Source organism: Salminus brasiliensis, chromosome 2 (genome assembly GCF_030463535.1).
Source record: "Salminus brasiliensis chromosome 2, fSalBra1.hap2, whole genome shotgun sequence".
In the NCBI taxonomy this organism is placed as follows: domain Eukaryota; kingdom Metazoa; phylum Chordata; class Actinopteri; order Characiformes; family Bryconidae; genus Salminus; species Salminus brasiliensis.
This window is the reverse complement of record NC_132879.1, coordinates 22,617,513-22,631,049: the sequence shown is the minus strand read 5'-3', so window position 1 is coordinate 22,631,049 and position 13,537 is coordinate 22,617,513. Positions and strand designations below refer to the sequence as shown.

The 13,537-nt window shown below is 39.4% G+C and overlaps 2 protein-coding genes across 3 annotated transcripts; one reads left to right on the top strand and one right to left on the bottom strand.

Annotated features, from left to right (window-relative positions):
• The first annotated feature begins 2,881 nt into the window (after positions 1 to 2,881).
• Positions 2,882 to 5,245, top strand: rps27l (ribosomal protein S27 like). Its single transcript, XM_072673682.1, has 4 exons — positions 2,882 to 2,964; positions 3,677 to 3,785; positions 3,877 to 3,987; positions 5,065 to 5,245. The coding sequence occupies exons 1-4, from the start codon at positions 2,959 to 2,961 to the stop codon at positions 5,091 to 5,093; spliced, it is 255 nt and encodes an 84-aa protein (XP_072529783.1). The 5' UTR covers positions 2,882 to 2,958; the 3' UTR covers positions 5,094 to 5,245.
• A 1,270-nt stretch (positions 5,246 to 6,515) lies between these two features.
• Positions 6,516 to 10,382, bottom strand: dnaja (DnaJ heat shock protein family (Hsp40) member A). Of its 2 annotated transcripts, XM_072670820.1 has the most exons (8): positions 10,229 to 10,382; positions 9,624 to 9,772; positions 8,992 to 9,178; positions 8,631 to 8,735; positions 7,988 to 8,215; positions 7,614 to 7,844; positions 7,429 to 7,529; positions 6,516 to 7,280 (listed from the first exon to the last, which is right to left on the bottom strand). In XM_072670820.1, exons 2-8 carry the CDS (start codon positions 9,753 to 9,755, stop codon positions 7,065 to 7,067), a joined length of 1,200 nt encoding a protein of 399 aa, XP_072526921.1. In that variant the 5' UTR covers positions 9,756 to 9,772; positions 10,229 to 10,382; the 3' UTR covers positions 6,516 to 7,064. The 2 variants fall into 2 exon arrangements, with proteins under 2 accessions (XP_072526921.1, XP_072526922.1); XM_072670821.1 differs by lacking the exons at positions 8,992 to 9,178; positions 9,624 to 9,772; positions 10,229 to 10,382 and adding an exon at positions 8,891 to 8,980.
• Positions 10,383 to 13,537: the final 3,155 nt, after the last annotated feature.

Sequence of the window (13,537 nt, the reverse complement as noted above, 5' to 3'; positions counted from 1 at the left end):
CCTCCGGGGCGTGACGTCACCGGCAATCAACGCCTCGCGCCCAGTGTCTGGTCTCTGTAGTTTCTGCGGTGTGGGAGCTACAGCTGTCCAAAAGTCACCAGACGCACCTTGTTCATGAGTCAGTTTAGCTACTTTAAGGTGCAACCGTTTCTGACACAATCACAGCTGCCATCTCCATAAAAAAGCACTGCCGTTTGCCGTTAAAAGTGGGAGTCTCTGCTAAAGGTTCTAGATAGTCCTGAAAAAAAGGTCCCTTGTCTCACAGCAATAATGGACTTCTTTATGGTGCTATATATAACTGTAAAAAAGGTTCCATAAAACATCAGTAAGTGACAAATACAAATGTATTTGCAATTATTGCAATTATTAAAAGACAAGAAATCAATATCATAAAAAGACATGAAAAATCGAAGACCCCCAGGGAGCAAGCCAACGGTGGCATTGGCAAGGAAAAACTCCCTCAGAGCTGGAGGAAGAATCCTTGGGAGGAACCAAGACTCACAAGGGGGACCCGACCCATCCTCCTCTGGTCAGAACTATTAATAAATTATTGACAAAAGTCACCAAACCACCTAAACTGGTGTACTGCTCAGATGTGCAACATATTCTTAATCATAATATAATATTTATGGTGTGGTATAACCTAATATAGCCATGGCAGTGATGGTCAGAGTAATGAGAGTAATGATGGGTAATAGTGGTAATATTAATAGTGGCAGATAGTTAAGAGTTCACATGGTCATTAGGCAGGGAAATGTGGTTCAAGACTGATCCTGTGAAGAAACCCCCCTTTTCATAGGGGCCAAAGAACCATTCAAGTGAATTCTGGGTAATCCCTGTTAGGTTAACTGACCCACACTTTTATTATGCTTTTTAATAAAAATCTCAAAGTGGTGTTAAAACAATAATAAATAAATAAATAATGAATTACAATAATACTGTATGATTTCTGTAGGTTTTATGTGTTCATTCTATATACTGTATTGTTTATTGTATTTCTGAGCATAAGATTGTTAACTGTACTGCTGTGTGTACATGTGTAATTAAGTCAGAGCTCAGATTTCCAACCCTGTTTCTCTTGCTAGAGTACGGTCCATGCAGCCCGACAGCAGCCCATCTGTTGCATAATTTTCTTCTTAATAATTTGGCCTAATACTGACAGCCCATAGACAACCAGCAGTGACACTAATATATATAGGAAATAACTAAACTGAGAACTGCCCCACTTTACAACATCATTACACCTTCTACAAAATGATCATTTCACAATCACAATTCATTTGAACTTTGGATTGCAAGGCCTTCGGGCTCCATCCCAAGTCCTTCCACACCCTGCACTCTGCACTTTGTCTCATCTAGCACAGCCGATTCAACTCCGTTACTAATTACCAACCTCCCTGTGGGCTGGGTCAGGTGTGTAGAGTAGGGAAAACTCATACATGTGCAGAGAAATGCATGGGAATAACCCCCAGCCATAGCGTGTCCCATTTCCCACTTTGCCATTCTAAGGGTTGCTCGTGAGTGCCCTCTATGCACACATGCTTCAGCACCACCTGCTGGACCTAAAACTACTGCATCGAAATCACTTCAGAGGCTAATACGTGTTTCAGTTTTCAGTTAACAGAGCTGTGTGATGGGAGTCAGGAAGCATCTCATCTCATCTCATCGTAATCCTGCAAACCCCCTTTTTTGCCCACGTGTTTTTTGCGCACAGCTGGTTCAGCTCAACAAACCTCTCAGTGTGCTGGGTCAGGTGTGTTAGAGGACCCATGCAAGACAGAGGTGGCCACGGCTGACAACATATCGTCTGCTTATTAATATGCTCCAGTCTGATTAGGAAGCAACCGCTAATAACAGACAACTGAGGACTGAGACCCATGACACACACACACACACACAAGGAACCGGTTTAATGTGGATGTGCGTCTTTGGCTTAAATGATTTACTTAAAAATGGGGGTTTCTATATAGAGCCATAACCACTCAGAGAACCATGTGTTTACATCAGCGCACTGATCATGTTGACTGCTCCTCGTGTGCCACTGCTGCTGCTGCGTAGTTTGAGGAAGTGAAGGCTGTCGTCGAGGTTGCCAGATTTAAAACTCCCCTCAATTTATGACTGCAGTTCAGGCTTGTGATCATTGTATTTGTCACTTTTTAATAACCAATATCCATTTAAACACAGCCCAGATTAACGTCGTTGACCAGCATTAGGGGTTATAGTAACATACATGTGTTTTCATAAAGTGTTCAAATGCTTCAAACTGTGATGAAGAAATAAACCAATGTCTAAATAAAAGTAGAATATATGTTTAAAGTACACAAAGAAAGCTTTCTTTGGTTCATGACTTAAAAAAAAAAAAAGATCTGAAACGAGACCTAAATAGGTCCAGTACATTTATGTAAACACTAGGCAGTAAAATGGTTCATCCTTTGTAAACCTTTAAGTGTATGGTTTCAACTTCATCCATAACATCATATTTGGCCTGAATATTGTTTTGTTGTGTGTGATGTGTATTCCTGTGCCAAACAAATGCAGATTTTTATTCATTTAGAGGGCAAACTATTCTGATATCAAATCAAATCAGAATTGGTATCTATGCAAACATGGTGCTGCTTATTTCGGTGGTTCTGGGGTTTAGGGGGCTTTTTCGATTATCTAACACATGTAATATAGAAAACCCTCAACCCTCCACCTCATATACAAATTCAAGGCATGCATCGTGCTCTTCTGAGTCACACAGTGATGAAACACAATGAAATCATCTGGTAAATCACAGCTTGCTTGTGATGCACAGTATACAGCAATAGGGCGGCATGCCTGGGCATGTTTGCACATTCACTTTAATAGGATGAGGATTTACAAAAGCGCGCGTGGCAACCCAGGGCTAGCTCAGTGTGATTGAGGTAGCGAGGAGAGCAAGACAGTCTACGCAGGAGAAAATCCCTCTTTCTGAAAATGCCTGTAAGTCTGGAAGCCTTTTTCTGAAGGAAAGGTGTTGACAGCTGTGTTGTTCGGACGTGTTCATCTGGTTCTTGGTGTTAAACCGATGCTATGGATGAAATCTTAAGTCGATGTAGTGTTATGGAGTTTTTCTTGCTGGGTGCACATGGCGAGTTTGGAAGAGCAGTGTTGTGCTGGCCTGTTTTGCACATGTTCGTTGGTTAATATAATATAATATCCACGGTTTTTCAGTTTTATGGACATTTCTAACCATGCATTTTGTTCCTATGGAAAGTATTGTGATACTGCTTGAGTGTTGGCAATCCTTTCCCTGCTCGGTCTAATGTAAACATGGGTAAAGTAATGCTGTCTTATGTGGGGGAGGCCTTTAAGATACCAACATGTCTGCGTTTATTTTAGCAGCTTTGCTGAGATCACTGTCCTGCTAGCATTTATTTAAAAAGAAACTTAATGGCACTTTGTTTTGGTTTCTTTTCCTTTCATTTAACCCTTGGTGGTGTAGACTGATCCTCAGGTGTTTGTGAACAGGATGTTGTAGCTAGCTAACACCTTCTAGTGTGCCCTTCTGTCTTTCACATATGTTTAAGTTTCTAACTCGTGTTCTAACACCTTTCTCTGTTTCTTCATGATTTATGAAGCACATGCTGCTGAATATTGACGTGTAAGGTGAGCCTAGCATTGACTGGTCAGTTTTCTGTCTTTTGTGTAACAGCTGGCCAAAGATTTGCTGAACCCCTCCTTTGATTTGGAGAGAAGGCGGCACAAGAAGAAGAGGCTTGTGCAGAGTCCAAACTCCTACTTCATGGATGTAAAATGCCCAGGTATGACACGCACTATATAACCCCTCCACTCGACATTGTGTTTCACGTCATGTTTGGGAATGATGGCGAATGTCATATCTCTTATCTGCAGGTTGTTATAAAATCACAACAGTTTTCAGCCATGCCCAGACGGTGGTGCTATGTGTTGGGTGCTCGACAGTGCTCTGCCAGCCCACAGGAGGGAAAGCCAGGCTGACGGAGGGTGAGTGTTTCGCAGGTCTGCATTTCAGCTAGGGGTGTAATGGATCACAAACCCCACGATTTGGATCACGTCACGGTTCAGATCATTTTTCATCAAAAAATAGATATAACTTGGCTTTCTAAATATTTTACACATTTTACAAACATTTCTAAATGAGTCTGAGTGAGTAATGTAAAAATTGCTGTCAGACTGACGATGAAGACAGTGGTGTCTGTTGACACGAGCAGAGAGATCCAGTATGGGGTTTCTGCAGCCGTGTGCAACATCTGTATTTCCATCTAGCTGTTGAACGAGGTACTGCAGGGTCCTGTTAGCGAGGTGGTTTGCAAAGAGCTGGTGTAATCCCTAACTTGTGAAATATTTTTCATATTTTTAAACATCACTGATCTGCTGACTTAGAGAAAAACCGTCCGATTGTATGTTTGGGCTAAAAATGAGCTTATATGAATAAATCAGCCGATCAGTCCCTCCATCTCTAGTCAGTGAACTTTCTTGTGGCACAGTGCTTACATACTGTAACGAGTTGTCCATATGCTTCGGGTTACGTGACCCACGAATGCTTGTTGTCTTTTCATGGCAACACTGCTTTGAGATTTAGGGAATTATTAGGTTCTAAAGGTCTGCTCAATCCGGGATATTCACAGGACCTGCATTACCCACGCAATAACTAGCGGAGAGTATTAAAATCTAATATGGTTTATTAGATCGTTTCAGAGTTTGACAGGCAGCGTGCACACTTGATTTACCAAACCACACTAACAGAGCAATCACATCAGGGTTCATTTTAATCAAACCTATGCTGACAAGTATAAACACACCCTGAAAAGTAACAGTGGCAGTAAAACTGTATTCCGTGATACTATGGTTAAACATTGGCAGTTAATTTGTGGTTCACGTGCTTGCTGATCCAGAGGGGGCCATCAGGGTGTATGGGTCGCAGGTCAACTATGTTCTGAAACACCACTAATTGCGCCACTAAGTTTTGTGACACCTCAGTTAAATATGCTGCTGCGTTGTTATGAATGACACTGCAACATACTGGGCTGTACTGACATTATACTGATTGCATTTTGACAGGTTGTTCTTTCAGAAGAAAGCAACACTAATGAGAAGAATGGAAAATGGACATTTTTAAAAAGAAATTGTTCCAGTTTCTTTATCTTTTCATTGATTACAATGAGTGATGTTGTGACAACAGTGATTATATTAAAGGTTATTTCTACCTTACTACTTTTCTGAATAAAGTCCTGGCATTACATCTCTTTTGGATTGCATTCTATATTGAAATGTAAATGTCCTTGGTTATTCCAGTTTGAGGTATTTTTTTCCAGTCTGATATCTTTTCATTTCTGTCAGAACTTACAATAGTTAATAGTTATACAGTTTGCAGTTATTTTTTTTCATGACATCTCCAAGACCTGCAAGACTTTACCCCATCAAGACATTACTACAAAAAATTTGATGATTGAGATTTGATGCCTGTACCAATACAGAGCAAATTAATTACATATTTACGTGTGATATTTCATTCCTGATATAAAAAAAAACATATTCTTTATTTTAAAAATACATTTTACTACTAAACATGTATTTTTGATTCAGGAATCAATAATGTAGACTGCACATTTGACACAAAAGCTTTCATTCATGTAACTTACCTGTTAACAAAACTCTGTCTCCAGTAATTAATTATATTGACACAATAGTGTGGGATTATGGATGTTAATACAGTTAACTAACAAAAATCATAATCATGAAACATGATCATGTTTCAGGCAGAGTGAACAGGTTTGATTTTATTTTCTTTCAATAAATTGCAGGCACATCATTGAGATTTATATTTATTTATATATATATATTAAATATTCATCTTTAATATGTAAAACTTGTTCTTTTAAATGACCCCAAATGCCTCATGTTTATTTTGTTTTGAAGATTATGTAAAGTGGTGAATATGGTGAGAAGAGGTATGATTTGATTTTTAGGATGAGAATATGTATACATACTAACGTTGGACAATGCTTGATGATCAACTAACCTATTTAAATGTATGTGATTGGGACATACAGCTTTAATCTAAATTTTAATTATTGTACTTTTCTTAATAAAACTGATTTGACTAATTTGTTTAAATTAATTTTTTTTTAAGTAGAGCAAACTCTGAGAAAATAAAGAAAAAACCAAGAATATCTATTATGTATCTAAACGTGCAAACTTATTTCTGAGCAGTACAGACACTGATGAAATACAGTACACTGCAGAGTTACGGAAAACCCAAAGTGCTATTGTGGTCAACAAAAATAGAAAAGATATTTGCCATTTAAATGAAACGAAACCACAACTAACCTGCGGGCATTTATTTAGGCTTCCTGGTGCAGATATAAAATTGTAGGAATAAAAACAATATATATATATATATATATATGTATATATATTATTTACCTTATGCACATGGATATTAAACCTTTTAAAAGGGTCATTCACTCCTCATCTTTTTTTAAATATAATTGCTTGAAGGACCACCAGGATTAAATGGAGTAAAGATTTTATTTGAGGAAAAAATATATTTCAAAGACACAAGTGAACCATGAGGGAGTTGGTACCTTCATAGAAAGCATACAAATGCCCATCTTCAGTAGTTTCAGAGCTTTTTCAAAGACAAGTTACAAAAAAAGAAATAAATAAAGAGATAGAAGGGACATATAAAAGGGACAACGCACAAATCAACACACATTCAAAATGTACATGCATAAACTACAATACTATGAAATTAATTTACTGGTAAAACAGTATGGACCAGTTTATTTTTGTTCATTAAATTTGGTAGCAGAAAGATCATCCTATCAAAAACCTTCCGCTAATGTACTTTAGCACTGAAATTTATAATTAAAGCAGCCGCTGGTCAATTTCAGTTACACTTTACGGCTCCGGTAGAGTATTATGTGGTGCCAATGTTTTAAGTTACCCAATAACCGCCTGATAACATAACCAATGCCCAATGAACAACAGTTTAACGATTCTTTTGCACAAGAACAAAAATACAAACTATGAAAAAGCTGCTGCACTGAAAATGAGAATCACTGAGTTTGACACTGTACTCCGTGGCTCCTGGGACCATCATCCTCATCATAGGCTTCTCCACTAAATTTTCTTCTCTGAGATTCAATGTCCACCTCACAGAGGTCAACTTCTTCCATATCATCAGTAATCATTACATCATCTCTTTTGGGAAGAAGTTGTTCCAGTTGGGGAAACATGTTGTCAGGGAGCCAGTGTTTGTCTGGGAACTCAACCTGAGGAGAAATGTTTAACTGTGAGCTGAAGCTCTAATGGCCTGAACATTCTTTACATACAGGCTAATCAGCTTTATCAAGCTCATCAAAGTTTCATGATTCACACTGACAAAAGGTAACGGTGTGGAAGTTCAGGTTAAAAACTCACCTCAAACTGAATGATAAGTAGTCCTTTGTCATATGGATCTCTGTACACAGGCATTCCTTCATTCTGAATACACTTCAGGTCATTGGGTTTTATTACTTGACCTTAAAAAAAGGAAAATGTGTTGACAACCATGGCACACAGTTTGTCAGTTCACAGTTTGGGACAAGATCTGAAACGCAGTGTACCTGGAGGTGAACTGACGATGAGCGTTCTGTTGTCTAGTGTACGTATTGTCTTCCTGAACCCGCAGAGTGCCTCGACTAGTTTTATCTGCATCTTCATAACAAGGTTGTCATCCTGCCTCTGGTATACAGGGTGGTCCTTTTGGTCCAGGACAATAATGACATCACCAGGTTCCAGACCCGGCTCCTGATCCCCCTCTCCGTGGAATGTGATTTTCTGGCCATCTTTCATACCTGTGGCAAAATTATTAAACATTTCACCTGCATACAGTTCACTCTGTCTCAACATGCGGCTAAAGTAAACTGTGTAAGAACTATGAGACGGTGCAGAAGGTTCAAAAACGTACTGGCAAATTTATAATCATCAGCACTCCTACCTTTGTCAATATGGACCTCGAGAATCTTCTTTTTGCGTTCCACTTTGTGCCCATTACAGTTCTTGCAGCGGTCCTTAGCGCTGAACCTCTCCCCCTGCCCCTGGCATTCTGAGCACATACTCTGTATCTGCTGAATCATTCCTGGACCAATCTGTTGCACCTGGATTTGAACTCCTCTGCCTTTGCAGTTTGAACATTTTTCAAGCGTCCCCTTCTTTCCTCCATACCCTGTGGAAGAAAGTGCCTTAAGCATAAAGCTATTTTTGAACAATGGTAGTACATACTCAATTTAATTCTAATGTGCAGCAATACATTTGTTCTTCCTCTGCAAAGCCATTGAAAAATGGGCCACGCTGCCTGAAGGGGCCACGCTCACCAGCGCCATCTGCTGGACAGAAACTCCTTTGCAGCTTTAAGAAATGTACAGTACACAGCAGGGGTGGGCCACAGGGGCCAGAGTCCAGTACAGTTTGCTGATTTTCCTGCTCTAACAGACCTACTAAACCTGGCAATTAACAGGTGAGTTGAATCAGGTGCGCTTGAGCAGGAAAAGCTCAAAACTGTGCAGGAATTTTGGCCCTCCGGGACAGGAGTTGCCCACTCCCTAGTTTACAGGATCACTTTTAGAAGTGTCCCAACTTACCATCACATTTCTCGCAGACTACATTCTTCTGGAGACCAAGTTTCCTGGTTGAACCGTTGTAAATTTCTTCAAGCGTGACACCAAGCTGGTGGACCACGTTCTTCCCTAATAAAATACAGGGAACATGATTATTAATCTATTTACAGGGATTATGTTTTATGTGCCATGCTGAAAGAATACGAACACAAATGACCACGTATGATTTCTCTGTGAGGTTGATAATAGACATATCATAACAAAAAGTAATATTTTGCTCATACTTTTTGTCATGCTCCATTTACTTCTGGTCTCTTAGACCTGTGAGCAGGAGAAATAAAAAATATATTAAATATATAATATAGAAAAATATAAATATATATACCTCTCCTTTCTCTCTGTGCTCTGCCACCACCGCCACCACCAAAGAACATGTTGAAAATGTCCATGGGAGAGGAGAAATCCCCTCCACCCATGCCTCCTTCTTTAATGGCTTGTTCACCTCCTTGGTCATACAAGTCCCTCTTTTTGGAATCTGACAGGACTTCATACGCTTGAGATATAAGCTTGAACTGTGGCAGAGACACAGAAACACACAAAAATAAGCATTAGCTACAATTAACCAGCTATACATGACCCGTACCGAGGTTGCTGAAGCAGCTGTGAACCTTCCAAGCTCACCTCAAGCCCACGGAGCTTGAGTACACTCCTGTAGCTACAGTTAGCTAGCTAGCAGCTAGCTAGCCACATGCATTTACCACAACCCTACCACCTGGAACAACACACACGCCACAAATTATGAGAGAAACTGTATTTAATACACTGAGGAAAGTCCGCTAAGGTGTGTGGTGGCCTTACTAGCTAGGTGACAAGGCTTCACTAGACCATAGCATAGCCACGCTATGCTAACGACAGAGCTCAAGGCGAATTCCAGAAAGTTCCGCACGTTTCTGTCGCTGTCAGTTAGGGACAAGGTGGCACACGCTGCTGAAAATAGACACGGACATGGCAACTTACCTTCTCGCCTTCATTCGGATTCTTATCTGGGTGATATTTCAGTGCCAGTTTGCGATACGCTTTCTTTATTTCATCTGCAGAGGCTTTCGGGCTTACTCCAAGAATATCGTAGTAACCGGTCTCTCGAACCATCTTTGGCAACGACCAAGCTGCAGAACAGGAGCAAGACGTTAGACAGCTCGATAACTAGATTTACCAGATTTGCTTAAAAAAAAAAAAACAACGGACAAATGCAAACTACAGAGATATAGCAGGCATTTATTTTGGTCAGCAGGGGAAAAAAAGCCAAAGCAGAAGTCGCACTCATGTTTAGCTACAGTAAGAATAATCTCGCCAGCACTAGATAACGGTACTGTAGTGAGTTATACATTTTTAACAGGACAATCCTGTTAAAAATATCTATTATATCTATTAATATCTATTAAAAACAGTGTATTAACCTTAAACCACTCTGCCCCACTCAAATCACCTACATCTAGCTAGCTGTCCCAGTCTTCCCAGTATGCGATGGGCAGGTGCTGCTGCTGTTACTATGTTATTAGCCAGCTACATTAAGCGCGAGTTGTCAGGATAGATAGATAACTATTACAGCTGTAGCTACTTACAGTTTCTGTGCCTCAGTGAGAGTGGTCTTGTCCCTGTGTGCTGCTGTCTACCGTTGGCGCATTGGACAGAGCTAGCTGCCGGTGTGTGAAACAGGAAGATGGCTGGCTCTATAAATAAGCTGCCGCGCTGCAGAACTTTCTGGATCCCGAGCAGCGACGCCGGAAATTTCTACAGCCCTCCTCCCTCCGTCTAGAAGCACCTATGAGGGATCTGGAGCTACGACCTCCTGCTGTCCGCTGCACAGGAGTGGACTAGGTAGCTAGCTAATGTCTTTATCCGGCAACTTGAGAATAATAAGAATGAATAACTGTAAATTATTCGATACAAGGGAAAACAGAATGGACCTAATGATCAGTTTCAGTCCATTTTGAGTAAATGTTAAATAATCACAAACTTTAATATGTAGCAGTTAGCTACATCTTTTTAGCCATTGCATATAGATCTGATGGAGCTGGAGGCAAGTCCAGGATAATTATTAATAATTATTAATATTATCTGAGGTCAATGTCATTTTATCAGACATAAAAGACCATGCACAATCTGTTCACATCCCAAATATGACACTTCATGTCAGGCTTTGAGGATTTGAATACAGCTGTAAGCATGTAGCATATGTATGCATGTTCTGTATGTTCTTATGTTTTTTGTTCTTTTATTTGAGATTTTTACATTTTTAATACATAATGTAATGTAAACACACAATCATTAAATTGTTTCGGTAGTAGCAGTTGCAACAGGTTATTTGGGAAAGCTCTAAGTATATACAGTATACTTACAGTACAGTCCACAGTTCCTTGAAGCACCCTAGACCAGTTCCTCAGAGAACTGCCAGTGTAGTGAGCTGACAACCCCTAAAAGGTCTCTTGAGTATAAGTTTATGTTTACATGTAAAATGAAAATAAAAGTGTAAAACGTTGTAGTTGTGTTTCATACGGTTACTTGTGGCTTATGGCCATTAACTACACTTAATCAAGTAGGTTTGAATGAGACATGAGAAATTCAAAAGGATTCATTCATGTATTAATTTATTTTGATATTCTTATATATTTATGTATTTGATAGAGAAGAAGTACTTTTACTTTTTGCAGTTGCATGTAAGCTAACAGGACAAACAACAGAATCATATATTTAATAATCTCTGTTTTTAGGAATGAAAACACTGTACATGCTGGCTGTCTTATGAGCATGCCTAAATGTAACTATGACTGTGTGTTTGGACAGTGGGAGGAGTTCATGGGTCTTGGCCCGGACAGTTCTGATCAAACGTTTGATGATGGCCAGTAGGCCAACCAATGCTGTGTGCTGATCTACATGATCTAGAACCATAGGAAAGCCAAAAGGAGTCCTGCTCAGCTCTGACAGGGCAGCTGTATTGTGGAGGGGCTTATACAGTAGATGCTCTACTGAGAAGACCCTCGGACCACGAATGAGGGTTAGTATTCTATATATGCCTGCATTGGGTTTCCTTTGTATTATATTCATTTTTAATTATTGCTCATTGTATGACACATATGCAGTAGTGTATATCTGAATGTGTATACATAAATATGATTATATAAATAATAACAGAAACACACCTTAACCACAGTAATCCACGTGGTTACGCTTGACTTATGACCATTACACTAACTAAATAAAATTTGTGTTTTGAAAAAGTAGTCAAGGAGCCTACAACATTCTTTTTAACACATTTGGGCATTAGGTTACTTTTGTGTCCCTTTTGACAAGCAAGTTGTATTCTTGTAAATTAGCAGGTTACATTAGATTTAAAAAGCAGGGTGTGAGAAACTGCTAAAATGAAATAGGAGCTATAGTGAACTACTACCTTATTTCTGCTCAAATCTATGACATGTGGTCAGGGAACCAGTGGGGGGGCTTGTCCACTTTTCCAGCTTAATGCCCTAACAGCACAGGAGAGAGAGTGATTGTATTATATTTTCTAAAAGGAAAAAATTAAAAGGAGTAGAATCATGTCTGCAAAGTTATTCTAATTCAAAAATGGCAAAGATGCTATATGCACATGCAAATGACCTCAACTATTCCCTCTTGTACCCTGTGCTAATATGTGCAAAGTAGCACAGGATTAGAGAACTGGTCATAGCAACACAAACTGACCCTAGATCATGTAAAATATGTAAAATATGCAGCAGAGTAATTAAGTTTTATTCACTGATTCCCCATGATGAAGCTAGGGTTTAGAAAAAATTACATGCTATTGATATTAATAATGAACATATTAATGTTCATAACATCTAACCTTCGGACCTCAGCGAAGGTCAATAAAGGAAGTGCTATGTCCAAAGAAAACCAAAATGTTAAACAATGAAAAATATTTGGTAAACATGTGTTTGGTGGAAGTTCTTGTGATTATTATTTGAGCATTTTATTATATTGTGTTTTGTCATACGTACAGAGTCACACTGAAGAAGTTCAATGTGTTTAGTAGCCCTTGAACTGTGAATAGCATTCCAATTATCTGATTTGGGTGTAATAGCCATTGTAAACATGGAAACCAAGGGATTTGGCATGGTGCTATTAATAAGCAGACCGAATGACTAAATACATTGTTTAGTAAAACCATAAATCTCACCAAAATAGCCCAGGTTTACAAGCTATAGCCTATGACCTGATCATTTTACAACACTTGGGGCAAAAAGATGATTATAAAATAGACAGTTCTGATGCTAATATATAATTATCTGAGCCTTCTCAGTACACACACACACACACCGATCAGCCATTACTTCAGCACCACTGACAGGTGAAGTAAATAACAGGGATCATCTTCATCTACAGTGGCATCTGTCAATGGTTGGGATATAACTAGGCAGCATGTGGCAGCAACGTTAAGGTGATGTGTTGAAAGCAGGAAAAATGGTCATGCATAAGAATCTTTGACAAGGACCAAGTTGTGATGGCTAGATGACTGGGTCAGAACATCTCCAAAACATCAGACGTGTCTCGTGTTTTTTTTTTTTTTTTTTTTTTTTGTGTGTGTGTGCAGTGGTCAGTACCAAAACGGTCCAAGCAAAATATCCAGTCTGGTAAAAAGGCGACAGGGTCACGGGCACCTAATTCTCACTGATCCATGGAGGCCCCACCTCACAATTTACAGGACTTAAAAGATCTGCTGCTAATGTCTTCGATACCACAGGACACCTTTAGAAGTTTTGTGGAGTCCATTCCTCGAATGTTCAGCTCTGTTGTGACGGCACAAAAGGCACCCACTTGATATTAGGCACTAATGATCAGTGATCATTGTATGGCTGATTGGTGTACGGCTGCTCACTGCACACTGAAACATAACA